Source organism: Phodopus roborovskii, unplaced genomic scaffold (genome assembly GCF_943737965.1).
Source record: "Phodopus roborovskii unplaced genomic scaffold, PHOROB, whole genome shotgun sequence".
NCBI classification, from domain to species: Eukaryota; Metazoa; Chordata; class Mammalia; order Rodentia; family Cricetidae; genus Phodopus; species Phodopus roborovskii.
In genome coordinates this window covers 33,796,631-33,823,468 of record NW_026126409.1, presented here as the reverse complement: position 1 = coordinate 33,823,468, position 26,838 = coordinate 33,796,631, and the positions used below count along the sequence as shown (strand labels likewise).

The following is a 26,838-nucleotide window of genomic DNA, read 5'->3' as shown; positions in this document are numbered from 1 at the left end:
GGCCTAAACTGTGTGAAGGGGATGTGACAATTTTAAAAGCAATTTGACATTACTGAGTAAATATTTGGGAGACTGCAAGATGCCTATCAGACATTGAACAGGAGATACAAACAAACAAACAAAGAGTATATGTGGCCAAAGAATATACAGAACTGTCATAACTAAGGGCCAGGAAAACAATGCAACAAATACTACTTCGAGAATTATTCTATGAAATTTCAATATGGCAGAGGGAGTCCACTTGGAGCTGATGTTCTTTAGTCTCTGGCTTCCTCCAGTGGCTTAACGGAACCTCATATTGGACGATCGTGTCTCTAGCTTCTGATTAGTTAAAGCTAGGTAAAGATGGCCAATGTGTACCTTGCACAGGACCAAGTGTCTTCACATCTCTATCAAGAGTCCCAACAGTGAAGTTGCATGGACATGTGAGATGGCGGATTTAACAGCTAACAGTGTTGGAATTAATCTCACTTACATTATAAATTCTCGGCTGGCCGAGCGTGGGCCAAAATACAGCCAGAGCCCACTAGACTATGAGTCCTGCATCAGGGTGCATTTGCAGTCATCTTTTTCTATGTTACCCCACTCTGAAATTCCACCTGAGATGCTCTGGAAGACAGCCAATGAGGGTGGTAAAGCTACACAAATTCGCATCTCTCCAAGATGACACACCCAACACAAAGCCTTGTTTGTGCCTTAGGAAACAGTAGTGCCACAGTAGTACTGTATTAGGACGGCTGACCGGCTTTTATTTATTTATTTTTTTAAATATGGGGATGTCTATTTCTCCCTTGCTGGTTCCAAACTGCTGTACCTAAACGATTCTCCCGACTCAGCCTCCCGAATGGCTGGGATTTCAGGAAAGTGCTACCACGGCCGACCTGAGGGACCTGAGGATGCCCATCTTGCAAAAACATCTAGCAGCTTGGGCAGTGAGATCCTCAGCCAGGCAGGCTAGGCGGGGAAGGAGGGCGAACTCCAAGGGTGAGACCCCGCAGGTGCGAGCAGGCGCAAAGCCGCACTCCAAGGCCGCGCAGGCGCCCAGGGGCGTGCGTGCATCCCGCGCACCTGGAGGCGGAGCTAGCCCCGCGGCCCGCCCACGGCCGCTCCCGCCGAAGCCCCCTCCCCTTCCTTTTCATTGCCCTGCACGCGCGCGCGCAGGTGCGTGAGGCCGCGCCCGCTGGGGACCCTGCAGACGCGGCCTCGCCATGGAGCACATCCGCACGCCCAAGGTTGGTGTCCTGGGCGGAGGAGGGAGAGAAGGAGGGATGCTGAGCGCTGGGTTGCCCTGCTGGGAGCTGGACCGCGAGCGAGGGAGGAGCTGGAGGCTGCCTAGCATCTCCCTGAGCGCTGAGAGGCCAGTCTTCTCTCTCTTGCTGGCTCACAGGCCTAGCAGGAGCTAACCTCTTGTCCTTGGGGTGGGGGGGCGGAGTGGACACAGGGGCAGGCAGGAGGAAATGTACCCTAATTGTCTGTTGAGTAACGAGGCTTTTTTCTATTTGCTTGGTTGTAGGTTTCTAAAAATCTCCTTTTAAAAAGGTGTTGGTGGCTCTGAGCAGTTGAAAGGAGAACAAGCAGTTGAAAGGAGTAGCAGGTGCAAGGAAAGCAGGGCCTTGTAAACAGATGGCTTGAATGAACTTAGAAGCTTGTTAAAGCTAAGGCTTCAGACTCGCCCGATGCGCGATGCATACTTTCCCATTCCATGGTGGGAGCTGCTAGGGACATCTGAGCTTAGCATCCATACTTGCCACAACTGAATGATGGCGTATTCTTCTCTTTCCACTTTATTTGGTTCTTAGGTAAGGAAGATGCTGTGCATGGCTCCATCTGTGGGGGTGTATGTGTGTTAAACACACCAGAATTTGCCACTGAACAAAAATGACTGGTTCCCGATTATCCAGTTAAATAAGACAGGAAGCCATAGCCACTGTACCAAACCTTCACACTCTTTGTTGTAATATAATTTAGAATGAAAATAATGATAGAAATTCCTATCAGAGTTTAAAAACCTGCAGGAAGGAATACTTCTGGCTGTCTTCTATTGCCACCTCACAGCCTTTCAGAAACCTCCATATATTTAAAAATACAGGCCCCTGATAAGACTCACACCAAAGCTGTATCTGAGTGAACAGAACTCATGTGGCCCCAGGGGCATTATTATTTCATGGGAAGGTAAATGTAATTACTTTGCTCTCTGCCCAGCAAGAAGAATTTATTCCTAAATTCTGAAATGGTGGCCAGAACCTGTTAGTAACCGCCTCTTTAATAATGTGTTCGTGAAGAGTCAGTTTCTGGCTTGCTGGAGAAATGTCAGCTCCACTGGCAAATGTAAACTGTAGTAGATGTTGCAGTGAGGAATTAAATTGTTGCTTTACAATCAGGAAATTGTAAACTTAGAGGACAGTGCCATAAACCACAAGATAGGTGGCTCAAGGCTTTCAGGGCTTTAAGTGGTACTAAATAATTTATTCCAGAATGATGAATTTAACCCCTCAATTTCCTTTGTTTCTCACCAAGGGCATTCCTCTTTCATGATGAAGAGACCCCCTTATACAGGTGATGTCTTGTGTGGATGTCAACAGCAAGGATGACCGGGGTATCTTTTGTGGCATTGGATGGCGTTCTCTCTTATAGTATGAACTTGGGAGAGTAAAGTCATCTCCTGGTCTTTACTCTGTTTCATCTCAGACATAGCCATTTAGCTAAACCTAAGCAAGAAGAAGTCTTTTTGTTGTTGTTGTTGTTGTTTTGTTTGTTTGTTTTTAATTGGTTTTCATCAGCACCCTGTAAGCAGTGTAGTACTTCAAGGGTGACTGTGAATTCAGCCCAACAGAAAACTTACAATAGTATGAGTTCAAACAAAACTCACTTGCATGGTACTCGACTGTGAATAGTGTGGATAACAAAGTCATATATAGTAACATCAAAAAGTTAAGTGTGTTGGCTCAGAAGATGGCTCAGTGAGTAAAGTGTGTGTTGTGCAAGTGTGAGTATCTGAGTTTGGATCCCCAGCACCCCCATAACACCTGAGTGTGTGTTGGCACACACCTGTAATCCCAGCACTGACACATGAGGGTTGTCAGAGCACACCAGCCAGCCAGTCTAGTCAAAACAGCAAGCTCCAATTGGGTTCAGCAAGAGAGACTGCCTCAAAAGTGACGTGGAGAGTGGTAGAAAAATAGTGGGCGTCCAGGTCAAGCTCTAGCCTCTAGGAGTGCATATACCAGACACATGAATTTTAGACATTAAAGCTTGCATATGCATGGAGGAAAAGGGCACAGCTACTTTCAAAGCATACATGAAATGTGGAGTTGTTAATAGTCATTTTCATACTTTTCATGATTCTGTTGTAGTCTTTGAATGGGGAGTTTCCCCATGATTTTATAGTTTTATATCTTGGGTTTATATATTCAAAACTTGCTTAGCTGACCTTTTTATTTTTTGGATGCAGTATTTACCAGGATGGAAATGGGTAATTAGGAGTGCCTTGTATATCTTGTACATACTTCTCTGTACATGTCTGTGTATAAATGGAGTTCGTAATTGGTCTAAGTAATAAAAACCTGGAATCAGATATAGAGGAAAATGCTGAGAGATCAGAGAGGAGTAAGCCATTGCCACACCTGACCTCCATAGGGTCTCAGCAGACAAGAGGGCAAGTTCCTGTTTCTCCCTGCTTATATCCTGTTTCCACCCAGCTACCTTACTTCCTGTCTGTTTGTATAGACCTCCAGATCTCTATGGCTTGCTAGTGGCAAGCCATTTTCTGACCCCCCAGATAGGCTTTATTTGTACAAGCAAGAGGTCACTACACCTGTGTGTACACTTTATTAAAGTTTTTAATGGAACATAGGCTAAAAAGGATGCATTTTTACCAGAATGGTGCCCTGCAAAGGGGGGGGGGGGTGTTCTAAGAACAAGTTGCTTGGCAGTTGAGTTAGTGAGGCTTCTTCATGGTGGAAATTGGGGTCTTTGCTCTGCTGTTGGGCTTTTACCACCCAGAAAACCTGCCAGTGCTGTTGGAAAGTTAGCGATTATTTGAGCTCAGGAATTACTTACATAAAACAACTTCTGAGTTGCTAGAAACAGCTTGAAGTGTTGCTAGAATTTCTTTTGATTGTCTGGGGTCTGGCTGAGTAATCTTCTGAAAGGCATTTCCTCTGCATTTGTAAATTTGAGTTATTAATGGGATATGAGATCATCTGTGGTATAGACGTTGTCATACTTCCTCTCCCTTCTGACTCCCACTCCTTAGTCTGAGCCCTTACTATAGTCTCCTCATTTTCTGTTTTCTTCTTTCCTGGGTAATTCTATTATGACAAAATGCAACCACATGTTACTTGTGTTACCTTTCTTAGAGCAGCAACCAGACACCTGGAAAGGGTTTAGTCTGGCTCACAGTTTGAGGGTTTACAGTCCATCATGGAGGAGAATGCCATGATGATGAAATGGGATAGTCCTTGGTGCTCATAATACTTAGTTCTTTTCCCCTTTTTATCTAGTCTGGGGACTGTGCTTCCCACATTCATGTGCCTCATCAATGCCCCAGGTATTTTCGTTTGTTTTTGTTTTCTAAATCCAATCAAGCTGACAGCTGAAACCAGCCAACTTCTCTGTTACAGGTTTATGAGTGATTTATCTCTGAACCTAGACACAAAACAAGACTCTCCAAAGGGCTTTAGGTCTTTGTGACACTGACTTGTCCTAATTCCCCAGCTTATTTAGTGACTATTTCCTGATCAGGGCAATGCCCTTTGAAGGTTCAAGTGTGACAGTTTCTTATGTACCTTAGGACTTGTGCACTGTCATTCCATCACAGGAGGAATCAGGGATGGCACACTCTGATCTTTTCTTTCCCAGGCTAAATTTCTCATAGTCATAATGTCAAATTACATGTACTCACAGGCTGGAGAGATGGCTTAGTGGTTAAGAGTACTTGTTCTTCTTGTAGAAGATCCAGGTTCAATTCCCAGGACCCAGGTTGTGAATGGTAATTCACAACCATTTCTAACTCCAGTTCCAGGGCATCCAGTGCCTTCTTCTGACCTCCACAATTACCAAGCACTCATGTGGTGCACATACATATACACAGGCAAAGCACACTTAAAGTAAATAAATCTAATTAATGTTATCTCAGAGGGGCTGTTGCCTGTTGTATTTTTGTATAGGACCATTTTGTTCTTCTATGTTCCTCAGTTTCATATTTATATTCATTTGGGTGGTACTTATTGAATGTTGGGCTTCCTTATCTGGGGGTTCCAGAAGAATGTGGATGTATTCATTCCTGCATCCATATCATTTCACACCATGCTTGGTACCAAGAAAGCATGCATTAAATAAATAATACATGAACAAATGAACAGTATTCTTTATTTCAGTACTTCATTTTTTTAGAGTAGGCATGAATAATCTAGGTTTCATACGCTTTGTACCTATAACTTGATTGTATTGTGAGTCCTTTTGTATACTATGTGTATATGTATATAAACAGTATATATACATACTGCAGTAATGATTACATTTATATCAAATATGCAACCCAGTGATTTTAGTATATGTGCACCCATCATCACTATCCAGTCCCAGAACACTTTCATCATGCCCAAAGAAATCATTGGTTAGCCTTGGTTTACAAAGTCTCAAACTTGCATGAGTCAGGTTCTGTTGTTGTTATTGTTTACTTGTTTTCCGTTGAGTTGCTTAATCTTGCCTTGGATCCTTGTACCCATCCTCTCAGTTTGGCACCAGACACTTTGTATTGTACTTAGTTTTGTTACCTTGTTCCTCATCTTATCCAAGAGAAACAGTACATTTTTAGCAGCTGAAGCCATTTGCCCCATTTCTTAAGGCTTTGACCTTGGTAACTTTACTAGGTCTCTTAGCTCATCCTCCATTACTCCTCCAAACAGTTCATCAGAGAGAAAAAGGAAACACCGCCTTTTGAAACGATGAGTGAGTGAATCTTGATGTTCCTGATGGTTGATGGTTTCCTTTTTTAGGTTGATGCAAAGTTCCATTAGGTGACTAATTTTAGACTCTTATCTAGAATTAATGTCACACTGACCAATTTGACTGTATCTTCCATTTGGGAATACTAATCTCATTTGTGAGTTCTCTCTTTGACAGTAAGACTTGAGATTTTCCTCTCCTTGCCAGTCTTCATCATTATACCATTGGCACTAATGCTTTTTCTCTTATTTAGCAAATAATTTGCAGGTGATAAAAATATTAGAAAGTGTATACAGGTGTGTACCACTCTGCCCAGCTCCGAACATTTGTGTTACCCCTATAGAACTCCCTTAGTGGTCCCTTCCGGTTTCTTTTCCTCCTACTCCTCCATAACACACTTCTAATCAGCACTAGGTTATCTTTTCTGGATATGTTATCTTTTCTGGAAATCTCAATCTCATGAACTGAATCATAAAATACATGGCTCGCTATGACTTTTTAAACCTGATTTCTAGTATTTCCCAAGTTATGTTACTATTTTCTGGCTGCTATTACATAATCCCACAATGAGCTTATGTATATGGATTTTTAATGTAGCCCCATGTTTGTTTTCTTAGGAATGTCATTTCACAAAAAAAAAAAAAAAAAAAAAAAATCCAACAGAATTAGAACTATATGAACAATTGGCTTTATATCCTCTTTTGAAACTCATGCCAGTTACCTGCATTCAGTCCTTCCTCATCTCTTTACATTTAGCTTTCCTTACTGTCTTTTCTGCATGTTATACTATACCCATAAGTGCATCTGTTTGTTTGTGTACACAATATCCATTTACCCATTGGTAGAGGACTAGGTTGATTCTACTCCTTTTTATAGTTAATAAAACATAAGAAGCGATAACAACAAAAAGTTGTCTTGTCTCTAAGAGTAGAATTGCTAAATTCTAGAGAAACTTTGCTTGACATGTTAAGTACTTTTCTAAACTGCTGACTCTCTTACTTTAGTTAATGTGACAGTATCAGAGGATGAGCTACTTTGGCTCACGGTTGGTTTCAGAGGGTTTGGGCCATGACTGCTTGGCCTGGATCAGGTGGGTTGAACATCATGACAGTGGGCTCATGTGATAGGGGAGATTCCTCTGGTATACAGGAAACAGCAAAGAGTCTGAGTGGGTGTAATCTTCAGAAGCATGCCCCCAGGCACCTACTTCGTGTTAGCAACCATGTTTAAAGTTCCCAGCACCTCCCCACACAACAGGAGACCAAGTATCCAACACAAGGAGCCTGTCTTCAGGGTATTTTACATTTCAGTGCTAACCCCTTCCTGGTTGGTGTTAAGTGGTTTTTATCTGTGTTTTCCAGTTTCATCTCCTAATGACTAAAGGTACTAAATGTTATCTCCTGTGCTTACTGTGTATTTTCACTTTTTTTTTTTATTGGCTAGCTGTCTTAATTTTTTTATTTTTATTTTACATATCAATCCCAGTTCCCTTTCCCTCCCTCCCCCTCCCTCATTCCCTCTCACCCTCTCATACCTCCCTCCACCCTCCCCTCCCATTCCCCCACACACTCCACATGGAGGGTGATGCCTTCTAGGAGGGGTCATCTAAATCTGTCAAGTCATTTGGAGTAGGGACTAGGCCTTCCCTCCTCCCTCTAGGTTAAGGGAGTATCCCTCCATGGGGGGTGTGTTTGCAAGGTCCTTTTGTGCACCAGGGATACATCCTGGTTCCACTGTCCAGTGTCCCTTAGACTGCCCAGGCCTTCTATCTGAGACCCATGTTATTGGGGTCTGAGTAGGTCCAATGTTGCTTTCCCAGCTATCAGTCTGGGGGTCCATTGCTCCTCCTTGTTTGGGTCAGCTGTCTTTGTGAGTTTCTGTAGCCTGGTCTTGTCTTCCCTCTCTACATCTGGATTCCAGTTCATCTCAGTGTTTATCTGTGGGTGTCTGCTTCTGTTTCCATCAGCTACTAGATGAGGGCTCTATGATGGCAGATAACTTAGTTGTTGATCTCATTATCAGGAAAGGGCATTTATGGTAGCTTTTCTACTCTTGCTCAAATTGTTAGTTGGGGTCCGTCTTGTAGGTCTCTGGACATTTCTCTAGATTCAGTTTTCTCTTCAAACCTATAATGGCTCCTTCTTATGGTTGGTCTTTTCTCTCTCTCTCTTCTTGTCTGTTCCTCCTCTGACTCAATCTTCCTAGTCCCACGTGCTCCTTTATGTTGAAATTTTAATTTTTTCCAGATTCTTTAAAGGAATTATTTTTTAAAGTCACCAGTGCATGTTTATTGTACATATTAATGGATGTCACTGTTAAGTTTCCATGGACACACATGTCCTACTGTGGTAATGTCCACTTCCCCAGATATCCTCTCCCTTTCCTCTCATCTCCCCTTATCATTTTAATTGTCGAATTGTGAGAGTTCTTTTGGATGTAAATCTATCATTTATCTCAATTGTCAGTATTTTCTCCTATAGATTTTTTTTTTCTTTCCCCTTTCACTGTTTTGGTGATGTTTTTGGTTTTCATTTTGGCTCTGAGATATGTAGCATATCCTATGCTGGCCTTGAACTAGCTCTGTAGCCAAGGATGACCTTAACCATCTGATCAGTCAGTGCAGTTTTTTAGGGCTCATATAGTTTTCAGGATATATGCTAAATAATATCCTTGTTTTGAAACAGGGTTTCTGTAGTTTATACTGGTTCAGAGAATGATCTTGAAGTACCAGGATTACAGGCTCATCACAGCCACCCATGGTTACCTAGTTTCAGTGCTGAGGCGGGAGCCTATATCCTGAGCTACATCTCCCAGCTATTGCTTGTTGTATTCTTTTAACTAGGCAGATGTGTGTCAATTGCTTATGCTACAGAATGTTACTTTAACAGTGTAACAGTGTGTTACTTTTGTTTATGCTACATTTGTTTAACAATGTAAGGATGTGTTTATTTTTGTAAATATGTTGCATCTGTTTCACCTTGCCTGCCAAGGTACTTGATTGGTCTAATGAAGGGCTGAACAGTCAGTAGCTGGGCAGAGAAAGGATAGGTAGGGCCAGCAGGCAGAGAGGATAAACAGGAGGAGAAATCTAGAGGAAGGAAGGAAGGAAGGAAGGAAGGAAGGAAGGAAGGAAGGAAGGAAGGAAGGAAGGAAGGGAAGGAAGGAAGGGAAGGAAGGAAGGAAGAAAGAAAAAAGAGCAAGAAGAACAGGAGGAGGAGAGAACAAGGGAGATGGCTGGGGCAAGAAGCCAGGAAGATTCCAAATGGCCAGACACAGAGTAGCACTGAGAGTAAGATGTATAGAAGAAAGGTAATAAGCCCCAAGGGAGAAGGTATATAAAGAACAGGTTTATTTAAATTAAAAGAGCTAACCAGAAATGTGCCTAAGCTAGGCCAAGCATTCAAAACTAGTAAGTCTCTGTGTCATAATTGGGAGTGGTTAAAAGAAAAAAAAAAAAAAAACCTAGTTCAATTGCTGCTTAATATTCTATTGTGGATGTATTCAAGGTTGTTTATGTATTTCTTAGTTGATGGTATTTGAGTTATTTCTGAATATTTTGTTTATTATGAATAGTATATCCATAAACATTCATGTGTACAAATGTTTTTGGGGAACCCATGTTTTCCAGTTCTCTGGAAATAATCAGGAGTCTCTTGTTCATAACAGTTTTCCAGAGATATTGCATCATTTTATATTCACAATAAAGATGAAAGAAAGTCACTGTCTACTTTCAAGATTATAGTTATTCTGAAAAATGGAAGAGTGTTGTCCCCACTGGGGGTGGTTTGCACCTCTGTGACAACTAAGTATTTTGACTACTTTTTTGCTATGTGTTTATTATATATCTTATTTGGATATATATCTGCTTAAATTGTTTTTAGCTGGGTTATCTGCCTTTAACTTTTGAACTATAGGTGTTCTTCATAGATTCTGCTCATGATTGAATAATATGACTTGTGATTATCTTTCATTCCATGGGTGTCTTTTCTCTTTCTTAGTGTTGACCTTTGAAACATTAATGTTTTTAGTTGTGGCAGTCCAGTTTAATCTGATTTCTTAGTGCCTTCCTTGGTGCCTTGTTTTTCTTTTTTTCTCTTTCTTCTTTCTTGTTCTTGTTGTTGGTCTCCTCCTCCTCCAACCATTGCCTAACCCAAGGTCACAAAGACATACATGTCTCGTTGTGTGTGTGTGTGTGTGTGTGTGTGTGTGTGTGTGTGTGTGTTGGAATGAAGTTTGGTTTGTTGTGTGAGGCATATATAGGGCAGTAGTCCTTTGGTTTGTGGAATATCAATTGCTCCAGAGCTGTTTATTAAAAAAAAGACCCTGCTTGATCCTGCTCCTTGTCTTGGCATACATGCTTAGAATGAGTTCAGCACAGATATGTGGGCTTCTCAGCTCACGTTTGTTCCTTTCATCTTCGTGTCCATCTGTGGTCAGTAGCCATCTGTGGCTGCAACTTGGGATATGGTCTCCATGAGTTCCTGAGAACTCTCACAACTTTGGCTTCTCTAGTCTTTGACTTTTACAGATCAGACAGAATATATTTACAGCATTTAATAGTGAGTCTCCTAATATTTCTTAGCACTTTTTGTTATTGTTATCATAACTCTGATTGCAAAAGGAGATGACGCCAGGTTTGTATGCTGAGAAAACTTCCATGCAATATAGGAATAAAAAGAAATTTCTCAATCCAAACATTTCATTTGACCTACTTACTCACTTCCACACTTCACAATGGGTTTAAATACTTTTCTCCCCTGGAGGCCATCTACAAAGAGTGACTTTGTGTAACCCAACTCTAGTCCACACCCATGCTTTCAGAGTGTAGTGTTCTTTAATAAAAACATTAATCTCTGCAAGCTCACAGATTTTGGGAAAGTATCCATCCAGTTTTGCAGAGGCAAAACTGCAGAGGCCAGTGAGGCATTGCCCAGATTCCTGAGGGGGAGGGTCTTTTTGGAGTGTGTGTGGGGGGGCAGGGAGCAGAACTCTGTAGTGGAGAAAAGTACCCTTTGTACTGAAAAGCAGTTTTTAGGTACCAAGGAACATTTGCATGCTTGTGTAATGGAGATTGACCTGTGTAGGGCTGCTTTGCCATTATTTACTTGTTAGTGATTTTAGCCTTTCCTTGGTGGACTCACTGCCTGCTCTTTACAGGCTCATCACTGTCTGGGATGCCTCACTTCACCAAGAAGATTTACATGGGTTTTCCCATCCTGACTTGTAACTATTCTTATTGTTATTTTTTCCATGCTGAACAGGACAGACTGTGGAAGTATGTACGAAATTAAACTCTTGACTAGATACCCAAAATTTCGTGACTGTGTGTGTGAAGGCTTGGCTTTGTATTCTTGTTCTGTACTCAGAGGGCCTGTAAGTAGCTCATTTTGTATCATATTTCTTAGGCCAGGAACAGTTTATACTATTTTTTGTAATGCCCTTTCCCCTGGTGGACAACTAGTTAAAGCCTTTGGGAGTAAGAGTACTTCCCAGGACATGGACCCAACCCTTCCTCCCACAGCCATTTAAAATAGTTTAAAAATAGCTTCCACTTAAAGCCTTGTGGCAGGCCATGGCAACTTCATAAAAATTGCATATTTACTTTTCTTCTCTTTTTTGCTTATTAAAACACGACTTATCACAGATTCCCAGAAAAATAAATTGATTGCCAAGCTCAGAAAGAAAGTTTTATTCTTCTGGGTATGTGGCAAAGCACTTAGAATGTTTAAGGTATAATTCAACCAGTTTGTGCAGTTTTGGTTTAAAAAGGGGGATCCTGCCTTTTGAACTAAGCAGATAGCTCTGAAGCCTGTCCATGCATTTGTTTGTTGACTTGCATGCTTCTTGTATGCATGATAGATCTTGAATAAAGGCCAGGATCTCTGATGGTTAGGTTAACATGAGTAGCACACCTAGTTTCATAGAACTCTCATTGTCATTTGGAGTTAAACCTGGATATTGTAATTATTTTATACAGTGTATTTGAAATCTCTATATGGAAAAACCTTCTCATTTCTAGAACATTTGTTTTTCAAGCCCTATTCCCTTTCTACTGTAAACTTTCCAGTGGCTTCCTACCATGCTCATCATCAGAGTCGAATTCATATCATAGTCTAGAAGATCCTCCAAGATTGATCTCTGTAACCTGTGCCACCTCATCCATTCCTCCTCACTTCTGATGTGCTCTGATCTGCCATCCCTACTGCCTGAGCATTCATGGCTGTTCCTGCCTTTGTATCTTCTTCCCTCTTCTTGGAAAGTTCTTTACCCATATTTCCACATGGCTGACTCAGCTCTTTTGGAAAAGCTCGCCACTAGAGAAGACTTTTCTGAGTAGACCACCATCCTTACAAATGTGTTCATCTGCTTTAATTTCCTCCCTCAGATCTTCTGTCCTCTAACATAAACAAATGCAGGCACACAAATTTTATTTGCCCATCTGGTGTATTGTCTAATTCTTGGCCACATATTCCCAAGTAGAATGCAAGCAGTGACTTTAACTCAATTATTTATATATCCCCAGCATCTAAGACAGTGTCTACTATAAGGAGAAAAATCCCTTATAGTAGAATGAATGAATAGAGAATATGGTTGAATGTGACTTTGGGTCCAAGATTCAAGACCTTTTAATAATGCCCTTGTTTCTTATTATCCTATAAAATTGTCTCATTTTAGTTATAGGACATGAGTTCTCCTTTCCTTTATTATTCCTATTCTTTGTTTCCTTTACTTACAATGTGCTCCATAATAGAATATTCCTCTTTCTCCCATTTGAAAATTCAAATTCAGTTAAGAGTGTCTTCCTGTTTAATCATACCGGTCTTCCTATAAGTTCGCATATGCTTTGTTTTTAACCAAAGCATTATTAATTTTCATTCATAGAACTAATATGTTAGCACATGTGCTAAGGCATTAGCATTCAAAGATGAAAAATTGTGATGCTCATCCCTAAGGATCCTACAGTTGCAATTAATCTGCAGTTGTTAGGGTTTATTGCTTCTGGAATCCAATAAGCAGTGGGTATGTGCCTGGCATTGTTCATGGGGCTTCGGGATCAAATGCAGAGTAACTGGTGTTTTCCTTGAGATTAGATTCTGTGCAGTACTATGAGAATAGCGTGCATCAAGGCAGTGCTTTGTAAGTATACAGTAAATGTCAATTACCAGAGCCATCATAGCAACATAAAGGATAGAGAATGGCCACTGCACGGAGTGGTTGAGCAAGGGTAGACTTGGGTATTGAGGTTTTCTGAGCATGCTACTTCCCTGTGGCAGAACAGTAGTGCAGTCAGAACTCAGAAGAGGCCTCCTATTTGTGTGTCTGTGAAATATTTTTACTTTACACTCTTTTCATATAAAGGGAATAATGGTCTTCAAGAGCTCTATTGCACAAGGAAGGAAGAGAATGCGGTATGATTGTACTGTCTGTCTTTCAGAACTTCAGCATCCAGTGTGGGGATGTATAGACATGGTGCAGCCTGGCTTTTCCATGGATGGGTGGATGGCCTCCCCTCTTCCATCCTCAGGCCCTTGCAGTTATCAGGGTTGGTGGGAGTGGGATAAGGCTTGTCTCTCTCTGTGCCCCAGCTGCTTCCTCTCATTGGACTACAGTAAGTTCCATCTGGCACAGCTAGGCCTTGGAAAAATATTTTCCCATAGTTTCCAAAGAGCTTTGTAAGTAAATGGTTTATTTAGTCTTTTATTAGCCAGTGCTTTTTGTCAGAAATAGGTCAAATTCAGAAGGATTTTAGAAATTAGAAAAACTTTTTACAGGAATGCATCATTATCACAGAAAATCCTCTATCGTTCTGTACTGAATCATTGGAAGGTCTTTTCCTTCCAAAACTAGTTAACTTGTTTTAAATGACTTTACTCTATTTAATACATCTGTCATTAATAGATTGCTTTGTGTGTATCTGAATTATATCAACCCCAGCATCTGTTCTTAATTTATTTTTTAAAACTTTTTTTCCCTCAATCCCTTTCTCTATCTAATTTATGCTTGCAAAAATGATATTTTTGGGTGAGGTTATTTTAAGGTGGCATGGAAATAAATCCTGGAACTGTTCTTTTGTTCAGCGGCACATGTCCCTATGAGCCTACACATCCAGGGTCACCCTACCAAAATAAATCCTTCAACCCCATACAAACTCTCAAGTGTCTGGCCATTTACAAGAGCCGGCTTCTGCAGTGATGTCTGTAGCTGGCTCTGAGCCACAAGGGTGCCCTTCTTCTGCCTTTCTCAGAGTTCCCAGCACTCACGTTTCTTCAGCAACTCTTATTCCGAGTGACCACTTTAACTTCATTATCTACCTCACAGGAATTTTAAAGTTTAAATGTCAGCCAGACCTGCTCTCTTTGTGACTAAATAAATGGATAGGACAGCATCCTGCTTGTATGTGAACATTCAGGTCTACTCAGAGTTGTCAAGCTATTGGTTTTTTTTTTTTTTTTCCTTGTCTCATTTTAAAAGAAAAATTCTCAAATTCTTTGTTTTCACAGATGGAATATAATTATATAGTAATTATTTGAGACTATGTATGTGGCTCACAAATCTTCAGAGGTATGTGCATCCAGTACTCCAATTTCCCATGTGGACTTAAAAAATTTTCAGCAAAAATGTTGGTTATTCATTTTGAAATCTGTCACATGGCAAAAATCCTCCTAACATACATGGAATTCTAAGATTTTAACTTTTTTTTAAAATGTAGTTAGGCTTTACCTTTATGTTCTTCTCCTGGGAGTTTTCAAAACTACATCAAGATTACAGGGGTGAATTTCTCTTGTTGAATGTGGGTCTGTCTAAACCCATTGGATTGTAAATCTGCTTCGGGCTGGGTTGTGGATTTTTCCCAATCTAAACCCTCCTAACTTCAGTTAATCTGGATGAATTTAGCCCTGTCCAGAGAAAAGTTAGTGTTTAAGGGAGTAAAGTTGAAAATGTTGGCCAGACAGCCATTGCTAGAGAAAGGAAGAAGGTGAAGTTTTGGCTTTCACTATAAATTTCAGTGTTTCTAAAGGGCAGTCAGTGAGGTATACTTTGGGGAATGAAAGGAAGAGCTGCTAAGCCGATCAGGTGGGCCTATGCTATGGAAGACCCCAGCAGCAGAGGGGGAGCTGTTGCAACTGTGGATAGAGTGACATGTTCACAGTGTGTAGGACAGCTGTTTTCTTGGAGAAGATTCTGTGGTAGATGTGTGCTGATTCATTGTCGCTTTCCTTGGCTTGTAAGATGTTTGCCCCGTCTGTATGCAGGGTGTGTGTCCTGTACTAGCAGTCTCTGCTCTCAGATTGCATCATTATGTGGCTTTCTGGATAAGCATGTGACCCAGGGAGCTGCTGTGCTGTGGGGGAGGGGGCATCTGATACTTTTCTGTCTACAGATGTAGTGGGTGGTAAGGCTAGGGTTGCTGGAGTGGCCTGGAGTAGAGAGCCCAGAGCATGCAGAAGGGTGTGGTCAGGAGTCAGTGTGAGGAACTGGTTGTTCAGAGTTCCTGCCAGTCTGAAGCCAGTGTCACCCCTGACTTTTGTAGACATATGATTTAGTAAGATCTCTGGCCTGAGCCACGTGAGTCTGAGATTTCCCTTTCTGCTAGAAGGTTTGTAACAGATGGACAGAGTCAAATAATCTGTTCATAGTTACTCATTGGGAACCTTTGGTAAATTGTCTGGGTCCCTGGCACTTAATAGGCATTCAACAAATGAGCATATCTAAATAATATATTTATTAAGTTGGAAAACTTAAACTGAAAGGGCTCAACTGTCTGATTGTCATTGGGTTCATTCACAGGTGTCATGCTTAGTAACTATGCTTTTGAAATAATTTAGTGGCACAGCAGTGTTTCTTTTCATGAGTTGTACTGAAGGCCTTGAGGGTCCCTGAAGGCAGAATGCTGCTTTTGTTTATATGACATGTATTTCCTTGGATTGTACTCTGATTTTTTTTCCCCTTACCATACTTGTTCTTCTATCTCTGACCTTTGAATAAAATGGTCCTGGGAAACGACTTTCATTGGTTTTATAGTTTTGAACAGTTTAAATGTGCCTTTTGGGGAAAGGATTGATGTTCATGATTTTTTCTACCAAAAGAGTTGACTGGAAAACTCTTGAAGCTCCATGACTACTGCTCTGTGTTTGATTAGGTAATCTTATATAAGAAGGAAAAAGAAAGTGCTTCCTTTTTAAATGAGAAAAATTTACCACCACCACCCTCACACTAATTATTCTGAATGGTCTGAAGAATTTGTTTTTGATTTAGTTTTTCTTCTGGTGTATCAGGGTTCTTTGCAAAATATGATTGAGTACATCTCTGGTTACCACTACTTTAACACAAGAGAACTGTACTATAGATGTGAGGATTCAATGGGAGGAAGAAGTAAAACTTCGGCCTCTATTGTGGATTAGTAATAATTACTTTCGTTGAGAACTACTGAGCTGTACACCACCACCACACACATATAATTCATTTTATCCCTGTCCCTGTCCTCCCTCTCGCTGTCCCTCCCCCTCCCTCTCTCATATTATTCTGAGTGGGACTATTGATAGATAGTTCAGGAGCTTTGGGATGTCTTGAAACATCATAGCAACTGTAATATAGAGAGTCCCATAAGCAAACCACTTTGTAATTTCCGAGTATATATGTGCAAATATTGCATGGCTAATGGAGTCTACTTGACAGACTCTAAAATCGCTTGTAGATGGGTCTCTAAGCATGCTTGTGAAGTGACTTTCTTAATTAGTTAACTGATGTGTTGAGACCCATTGTTTTAATTACAAAAATATTCTATGTGTATAGTTATTTTGCCTGTTTAGACATCTGTGTACTGTATGTATAAGTGCTTGGTGTCCATGGAGGCCAGGAGGAGGTGTTGGATCTCCTGGAACTAGAGTTACTAGATGGTTGTGAACTTCCATGTGGGTGCTAAAAGTTGAACCCCAGTCCTCTGGAAGACCATCCAGTGCTTTTATAAACATTGAGCCATTTCTCCAGTCCCAGGAAAACCCATCTTGATTGTGGACAGACCATTTCCTTGGGAGGGGATTCTGGGTTGTGTACAGTGGGTAAAGGGAACTGAATATTTATTTGTTCCTCTCCATTTCTTGACTGTACATGCAATGTGACCGGCTCCCTGAGGCTCTTGATGCAGTACATCCCTTGCCATGATAGACCATAACCTGGAACTGTGAGCCTTTGAGTTGCTTTTGTTCAGAGCATTTCCCACCATACCAACAAGAAGAGAAACAAAGACAACTATTAAGAAATCTTGGCTCATAAAACATTTATCCCAAGTTGCAGGAGGTCCTCACAACTCCTGGTGGGATACGTATCTTTGCAGACCTCAAGGCATTGCCATGGATCATGGATTCAGGAAACCATGGGTTCCGATTGGATGGGGACTTTCCCCATCAAGAATAGAGCAGATGGGGTTCAGATGGCTAGCCAATCTACTTGTCACTTCTCTAGCTTCATCACTTGTACATATTAGAATCCAACAGCAGTTTCCAGGAAATTGGAGGTTGGAGTTTTTTTTTTTTTTACCCTGTTCTGGTTTTATAATATTAGGGTTCTGGAATAGAACTGAAATCCTCTCTACTGACTGAACTATCTCACTAGCCAAGAAAGGCTTTCTTTTATTCCATCTTAAAGTTTTTTAATGGTGTCATATTATATGAAATGCCAAGATGGAGATTCAGTGTGATGTTCATTCTGTTAAGTCAACCAAATGGCTTTGTTTTTAATGCATGATAAGAGCATCGGTCAGACTTAAAACTAAATTATAATTATGGCAGGTAGAAATTATTCAGGAAAAATTTCAGACTCTAGCATGCAGCTAGTCTTTTCCTAACTTAAGCAAAAGAAGGGAAAGTGAGAGGGTTGTAAGGCTTGGGGAGCTCGGCCTGAAAACCTGCCTGTGACTAGGAAGGTATGCCTGCATGTGGGGTGCTCGTGGCTTCACTTTGTGTGTAGAGCTATGTTGAGCAATGTAGCCTCTGGACTGGTTCGGATACTGCTATTGTCGAGACTGTGCCTTCCTTTCTGTAGAAAGCTGCAAGAGTTTTCTGCTGGTCCACTGCCTTCCCATGTGGCTGAGTTTCTTTGAAAACTCTATCACTACCATGTACATTTACACCGTGGCTCCTTTGTGCTTTGGGTGATCTCTACAGTACTGTTGAGACAGCTACGGCATCCTGAAATCAAGGGAGACGTTGAAGACCCTTAGATCCTTCCTGCAGGTCAGAAGCAGGGAACTCAGTTGCCTTTGCCTAGCAGTCCCATTTCAGAATCTGATCCAGAGCCCAGGCCTCTTGACTTGTGAATACTTTTCTTTTCATGTTGGTAGAGTCAGAAAATGTCATGGTACCAAATTTAGCATGGCACATTATTTATCTAGCTGCTTTTCTTAGGTTAGAACATAAACTTGTCTTTGGTTTTGGCTGCTGTAGACATTTTGATTTCTCTGTGTTCAAGTCTCTGGACCTCTTCCCCTAAATGATTGACACTGACCTTCTGCCTAATTTATATTGCACTGGAGACTTGGTATTCGTGGCACTGCCTCTGGTCCTTCTCCCATCCTTTTCTCTTAACTCTGCCTGTGAACTCCTTGTTCTGCCGGGCAGTTGTACTTATTTACCCAGGTAGTTTCAGTCGATTCTGCAGGCCAGAAAGTTCACTGGTCCCATATCTGACCTGCAGGGTGGAAGGCAATGCCCTCCTCTGATGGGAATTAGCAGTTAGCGTGGTGAGAGTTGCTGGAGAGAGGGCCTGTGTGTTGGTGATTTATACGATCCACCTCCTGACTTCAGGCAGAAAAGGAAAGAGGAGAGTTGCTGTTCTGCAGCCAGGGTGTCCGCTTGCAGACCTGGCAGTGGGAGGTGGAGCTCTGTGTCTTGACTGAAGCCTTTCAGCCTTGTCCTAGAAAAGCTCAAAAAACCCTTTATTCCCCTCAGCCCAGACCCAGCAGAGGAGGGATAGGAATGAAAAGGGATGTTAAACTGTTGCAGTTCTTCCCGCAGAATCTGTAAGGTCCCGGAAGCCATGCAATAGCTGCCCTCCCTCCCCATGTTGATTTTCCTCGGTACCCAGCACACTGCTGCCCATTAGCATCTTGTTGAGTGCAATGGCATGTTGACTGTTAGTTCTTTTATTAGTTTTGGGAGTCCCGAAAGTCAGTCTATACCAGCGTTGGGACTCTCATTTCCAGTTTCCAGGCTTCTGTCTTTGGATTTGTCTCAAAGAATGCCTTGGCAGTGTTTCTGAATATAGTTTTGCAGTGTAATTTTGCCTAAATAAATCTCCCTGTTTTCAAAACTCAAATTTTGCATGTAAAATTGCTTGAAGTAATTGGGAATTCATTATCGTAAATGTTGTTTTTTAAATAATAGTTCCAGAATAACCAGAAGCATTGGTAGGTGTCCACAGCCATGGTGAGTGACAGGCTTAGGTTTTCGAGTTAGTCCCCTTGATCTGAGGACATTGATCAAGGCTCTAAACAGAATATAGAAATGGGAATTATGAAGAACCTGACTCGTGAGTGTATAGTATAGTGGGGATTGAGTGAGGTCAGATGTCCAAAGTGATAGATAACACATGGCACAGTTTAAGAACACACCTACAAAGGTGTGTTTATTAAGGCAGTGATTTTCATATGGACCATGACAGCTTGGATTGAGGCTGATGTGTGAGATGTTTCTAGGATTATAGTAATAATAATAATTATTATTTTATTTAGTTTTTTGATACAGGGTTTCTCTGTGTTGCCCTGGCTGTTCTGGAACTTGCTCTATAGGCCAGACTGGCCTTGAACTCAAAGAAATATGTCTGCCTCTGCCTTCTGACTGCTGGGATTGAAGGCATGTGCCACTACTGCCTGGCCGAGCCATCTAGGGTTATTTTGAGTACCTCTGTTTTCTTTTCCTTTGGATGTCCAGAGCTATCCTGAGAATGTATGCCAGCTTCCACAGGAGCTTGTGTTTTCTTTCTACCCTCAGCATATCTTATTTCCAGTTGTTTTAGAATCTGTTATTTATCTTTACTCCCTAATGCAGCTAGACATGGGACCTGCCTTGTCCAAAATATCAAGGCTGGTATGTCTGGATGATTTGGCTAAGGCAGGATTGATGCCACAGTAAAGCACACAGGCTAAATTCCTACCTGCCTTGCTGAGAATTGTTTCCTCTAACACTTCTGTACCCAGTACAGACCACTTGCAATGAGGCCTAGATATTTTCCACAGTATACAAAAGATGGACAGTGCTTTGGCTTGGATTATGCTTCTAGGCTTGACTTTTCCTTTTATATTAGGGGTTCTTTAAGCTTTAAGTAAACTAGTACTTATCCTACAGTTGGAAAAAAAATAGCCCAGTTTTAAAAGCTAAGAAACTTTCTATGGTTGGGGAAGAATTTTGCATAAGTAGCATGAATAAGTCCTTGCTCCGATTCCTCTGACCCTTAGCAAAGGGATCTTTTCCAGTCCTTTCAAGAGTAAGATTGTAGCAGCCGCACACGCCTCTTAATGTAGTCAGTTACTGCAGCGTCACAAGCACAGGTGCTCTTGTGTGGGCAACACCAAGTAGACCACTAACTGCTGTTAGTTGGCATTGTGAACCTGGGAGAGCGGGGCCTAAAGATGAGGCCGACTAGTCTCATGCGATATCCAGCTTTATTCAGAGCACCAGGCGATTCATACCCCGAGGGTTAAGAAGAATAAAGTGTTCAATCATGAGGACAAGCTGCATGTTTCAGAAATGTCTCTGCATAGAAGCACATGAGTGACAGCAGCTGCAGTGAACACACTCCTGTCCGCTACACCTGGGAGGAGCATGAAAATCCATTCCAAGAGGAATTCCGAGTTTCTGAAGAAATTGAGGTTGCAAGACTCTTGCTTTCTTGGAATTTTCTCACAAGCACTTGGAATTCCGCTGGCATGACAGTAGATCTCTTTTCTTTCAAATGCCTTTGGCTTCGTATCTCTCTGGGGTGGGGTTTGAATGATTAGAATTGCCTCACACCCTCACCTCCATTCTTAGCACTTGTCCTCTGGTGGCTCTGTGGCTTCCAGTCTTCGTGTACCCAGGCCTCTTCTTGCTAAAGGACTGGTGTCTGCCGTGTTACTGGCCCCAGTGCTGCCTTAAATTAAGCAGCAGTAGCTGGTGTAGATGTTCTCTCTGCCTGACAGTGAAATGTGTTACTTACAGCATCCTACCTGACTGCCCTGTGTATGCTTTTCAAGCACCTCTCCCTGGGAACTTTAAACATTGCATTTGCTCAGATGTCTTCTCTCCCCAAGCTTACCTCTAACATCCATGACTTCAACATTTCTTAGGACGCCAAACTCTGTAACTTTACTGCATTTGAGCAAAGCTTAGACACCAGTAATAACAAGCATTGCAATGTTATGTCCCACAAAGGAAGAAAAGAGCAATGCCAAATAAGTAACATTGATATGCAATCCCATTCATCATATAGATGGATTTCATTTCAAAATTGTCAAGCTTGTGGTAGATGCACAACCCAAAATCCTTGGTATATATTAAATGCCATCTCCAGAGTATGAGCCCCTATGTGTCATCAGTAGTCTTCTCAGGAGCAGGAAAAAAAGTTGCATTAACTTTGTTCAGAAGATGAGTAGTTTTCCAAGTCTCGTCTTCAGCTATAAGAAACTTTACTGCTATGTACATGCAGTAGACTTGAGATAGCTGGACAATGAAACATCACTATTAAACCAGTATGTCTTCAGGATTCGGGGACTTATTTCATTTAAGGTTGTTCCAGCTACCCTAGCATGCACTGTGAAGTGGTCCCCAAACATTGTTCTGTCTTCACACACTGTGTCCAGTGACAGGATTGTCACATTCCTTCACCATTTCTTGTATTGTTGCACACACTGGCAGATCATTTTGGTATTTTTCTCTTATTTATTTTTCTTCCATTTATTTTTTTTCTTCTTCTAGAGCTTCAAAATTGCCTTTGACAGCTCTGGGACCTGTGAGAACGATTGCCAGACTTTGAAATTTGGTTTCCCTGCAGCAGCATCCAAAGTTAACAAAAAGACATGGGAATAATTCCATTAAGTCTTCCCTTCTGCCAGCATCTCTATACCTCATGTTGTTCTAGTGGGCTTTCTAAAAATACTTTGAAGTGCTATAGCCTTTTTCATTTTTGTGAGGAGAGTATTCCATACTGAATACTTTTTAATCTTAAAATATTACCTTATGTTCAGTATGTTAGAATAAAGTTCAGTGTCACTAGTCCTAAGGGCAGAAAAAAAAATGATTTGTATTTTACTTTTACATATTGTTAATTAGTGCACTAACCCAAGCTAATTTAGCTAAATATATTTAAACAGCCAAATGATTCCCCCCACCCACCAAATAAATGCTATAGAAATAACATCTCTATTTTTTCTCCTTCCATAGCTGTTTCATAATATCTTTATTAAAGTTACTTCAAAATAGAATGTTTGGTAAATAAAATTATGCAACCATATGGGAGCTTAAAATAGTCTTGGCTCAAAGAAGAGGTAAAACCTGCAATATTTCAGACTTATTTCAATGAATGAAAGGAGCTAAAGAGATAGCATTTAAGGGTCCTTCTCAAGGACTCAACCAGTGGTCCCCAGTCCCCAGCAACTTCAGCTCCAGGACATGCCCTCTGCTTGCCTGCTCAGGCATCTGCACTCACATGCACAAACCCACACATAACTGAAACAAAATATACCTTAAAATAAAAAGGAGCAGTTCACTCCAGAAATCATTGTGTTTCAGTTCCCACACAACCGGCACAGGTTGTCCTGTCTTTTCTGTGGTTTGTCATGTGATAGTCCCACTGCAATAACTTTGAAATTACTCTGCATAAAAACATACAAATATTTGCTAAAAAAAAAAAGGCATTTCTGCACACACAACAATTGGGAAAGGAGTCCATTCATTAGAATCATTAGAATGATTTTCCAGCAAATCGATGCAGATCATAATCTTTAGGGTTTCTTTATGTACCTTTCTCTGGCATGCTTTTCTCCATATGTATCTTTGTATTCCCTACTGTAGTAGTTGATATGAAAGCAAACATCCATATGCAATGTCTACAACTTTACAAATTCTAAGTTTTGTATAACTATAGTGCAATAAAAAACACTGACCTATTTAACACTCAAGAAAAAAAAAATACAGCTTGTAAATGTTTTGTGGCACATTTGGAGTCATATTTTCATAACTGGTTTTATCTGATACACACTATCATAGTCTGCTGCTGAGTTAAGGGGCATATTTTGATTTAATTATTGTAGGTATTCTCAGATATAAGTTTTAGTGTAAGTATAAGGATATAAGGTTACTAAGTGTTTGTGATTGGATCTTTTGATTTTCCTCAAACTTTCCTAGGTTGAAAATGTCCGCTTGGTAGATCGAGTGTCTTGTAAAAAAGCAGCGCTTGGAACTTTATATTTGACGGCTACTCATGTCATATTCGTGGAAAATGCACCAGACACAAGGAAAGAAACCTGGGTATGCTATCTATATTTTTGGTCTTACATGTTTTTCATTTGCTTCAGGGTAGAGAACATAGACTATTTTGGGCATTTTGGAGACAATTTCTGGTGTGTATCAAAAGAAAAAAGGACTTCTTATGAAATCACAGTCATATCTACATGATGCACTCACATTGGTTGGAGCACTTGGAACATTGATTATTTAGATATCATCAAATATAGGCCTAGCAGTGACCTGAAGCTGTAGCAACTTCCTGTCATAGCCATGGAGAGGAGATTCTGTTGTGTCTGTTTTAGCATGTCTATAGTGCTTGATTTGATATAACAATTATTTGCAGATGTTTTTAAAGTATTTGTTATGTTTTGAAAGTTTCATACATTCACACAATATGTATTGATTATATACTTCCTTCCAGCACCCCCTACTGCTCCCATCCTGTCTCCCTCTCATTTCCTCTTCTTATTGTTGTTAATAATGACTTAGTCCAGTTAGGACTGTCCATATGCACATGGTTAACTGTTGGGACCATGTCCCAAGAGATTGACTCTCCCTTTCTCAAGTGCTATCAGTTGCCAGTAGTTCCTCCAGTAAGGGTGGGACCTCAGGGGGCTCACTCCCATGCAGGATCTAATAGATTATCTGTTCTGTTGTTTTATCATGTTGATTTTACTTTTCTGGTAATTTTTCCAAGAAAAGGAAAGCTAGAGACTAGTCCCATCATCGGGTATTTTTGTGCTTAATCATCAAAGCGTTAGACATATCTGAAGTTATGTAGCAGCACAAACATGACTTTATCACCCACAGCCAACATCTTGACTTGTAGATTCCATTCCCATACTTCATGGGCAGGGCTACAGTTAGCAGAAGGTAGGTAGTACTACACAGTAGACAGGAATATCATGGAGCCCTTGCCCTAAAGGACAGAAATAGAGCTCTTCAGAAGCGAGGGAGTCACAGTCCGGAATGGTTTATTTTCTTATCAGTTTGTTTTCTTAGTGATGACTGCAAAGGCTGTGGATGAGATAAGGAAAAAAGGAATGGGAAGTTACTGATCAAAGGGTACAAACTTTCAGATAGGAGGACAAGGGTTTGAGGTTGTATTGTGTACTAGGATTTATATTAAATCATAATGTATTATATATTTCAAGATATCTTGAGTACTTTCAAATGTATCACCATAAAAATCTTACCTTGATTTAATCATTCCACAGTGTGTGTGTGTGTGTGTGTGTGTGTGTGTGTGTGTGTGTGTGTATGTGTGTGTGTACTCTTATCTGCCCATTGAAAAAAACAATGAAAGAGTGAAGTATTTTCTTTTGCAGACTGACCACCAAAAGCTTAGAGAACAAGTAGACATTGAACTTGGAATTAAGGAGCATGGTGGCATTTCCCATTGGTGCCATATCTAACTTTTGTTGATTGCAAAGGTTTATTTTACAAACTTCCCATGACCTTATTTAATTTTAGCTATTACAAGTATTCAGCATTTACCTACCAAAATGTTCTCTACCTGGAGCTGTGCAAATTTAAATGCTGACTGTTTCTCTTCAAAAATAATAAGTGTGGCTATCAGACAGTTTAGAATGGAAAACTAAAACTACAGATTTCTACAGCTGATTTTTACTTGGAATCTTCCAGTTCTTGTAAACAGAGTGCAAGTGTTGAGCGAGGCAAAATTTTGAGGAATATTTCTTATCTGTGTGGCTCAGAGAGCCATTTGTCCTTGTTGTTTTTGTTTTTTATCCGTGCTTACTGTATTCATTTGAACTTTTGGTCCTAGATTCTTCACAGTCAGATTTCGACCATTGAAAAGCAGGCAACAACGGCTACTGGCTGTCCACTGCTTATTCGCTGTAAGAACTTTCAGATTGTGCAACTTGTCATACCACAGGAGAGAGACTGCCACGATGTGTACATCTCTCTGATACGCCTTGCACGGCCAGGTAAGCAAAGGAGCTCGGCATCTGATATGTGACTTCTGAAGAAAGGCATGAGCCATGATGAAGAATTTGTATAAGTGTTAGGACTTGCTTGTTATCTTTGCCCTAACCGTCATCTGGTACATTAGCCTTGTCTTTTGAGGTATCCTTTGAGTTATTTACTAGGTAAGCCTCTTTTGATAACCCTTGTGTTCTCCTTTCCTAGATGGGGCATTATAATGTATTTTTCTTTCAGCCTAAAGTCATTGTTAAAAAAAAAATTTTTTTTTTGGTAACTGAGTCACTTGGTATGAGGCCTAGGACAGAACATACGATATTGAATGGAAACTGTTATTATCAAAAACTTATAGTGCATTCTTCCACATACGGTGTGGTTTAGTTTCTTGCATATTTTTCTTTTGTTTCTTTGATATAGGGTCCTACTATGTATCCTTGACTGGCCTAAAATTCAGAGTTCCCCCTGCCACTCTTTCTTAGGGCTGGAGTTAAAGGTGTGAGCTACTCTGTCGGCAGATAGAGTTTCGTGAGGTAACTACTACCTAGGTTTCGTTAGCATCACTGAATGTTGATGGAGTATGCTTTGGTTCTCCCAAACAGAACACTCCTATACATGCGATGGGAAGAATGTTTGGAGATGAAAACTGGGCAGTCTGTGTAACTATAGTAGCTGGATGCTTAGATGGGAGTTTGCGCTATACCTCTAGAGAAGTGTTCTTGACTCTCTATAAGGTTTGTGTGAGCTTGTTTTAAGAAAATATGCTTCCAGGTTTCTTGTAAAATGATATCATCTAGATAGAACTTAAGTGTCACATGGAAGGTATCAATAGGGGAAATAGGGTATGTGCTTATCTAACAAATGCATTTTGGTTCAGGATGAGAAGTTTGTGATCTTTGCAAGGTGTAGGGCTTGGTTCTGACTTTCGTCACTTGCAGATAGCTTAGAGCCAATGTTACTTACTGAAGTGATACCTGGGGGTTGTGGCTCAGTGTGGTCATTTTGACTTTGCTTTGTTCTTCTTTCAAGGCAGTTGGTTGAGACTTTTATCCCACCTCCAAGCATGTTAAGAATAACTGCAGAGTAAGCCAGAAAATGAGTTGAACTTTCTGGAGGGTGCTCTATAATTGGAACAGCAGTTCTGGGAAGATGTAGGGCTAGGCTGCATGCAGTAGAGCTTGCAAGAGGAGTTGTGTGCCAGCAATTTCTGTGTCACTGATTAATGGATGTGCAGGGTAATAAATGTGCTCTGACTGGATTAATGGGATTTAGGAAGAGCTAGAGAAATGGGAGGGGCTAAGTAGGAGCTGGGAGAGCAGCTCAGAGGGTGGGAAAGGACATGGATGGGGGTTGGCAGGAAGTGCTAGAACTTACTGTGAGGGCCCCTCTGCTTCCAAAAGCATACCTTTTCTTCAAAGGTCACATTTTGGTCATTATATATTAAATGGAGCCAAAGACCTGATTGGCT

At 40.9% G+C, this 26,838-nt stretch overlaps 1 protein-coding gene across 1 annotated transcript in view; it reads left to right on the top strand.

Annotated features, from left to right (window-relative positions):
• The first annotated feature begins 1,150 nt into the window (after nucleotides 1–1,150).
• Mtmr7 (myotubularin related protein 7) overlaps nucleotides 1,151–26,838 on the top strand; it is a 77,041-nt gene continuing 51,353 nt past the window's right edge. The window contains exons 1-3 of the mRNA XM_051182306.1: nucleotides 1,151–1,232; nucleotides 23,328–23,450; nucleotides 25,216–25,378. Coding sequence (XP_051038263.1) covers nucleotides 1,209–1,232; nucleotides 23,328–23,450; nucleotides 25,216–25,378 — 310 coding nt within the window. The 5' untranslated portion in view covers nucleotides 1,151–1,208. The remainder of the gene's footprint in view (nucleotides 1,233–23,327; nucleotides 23,451–25,215; nucleotides 25,379–26,838) is intronic.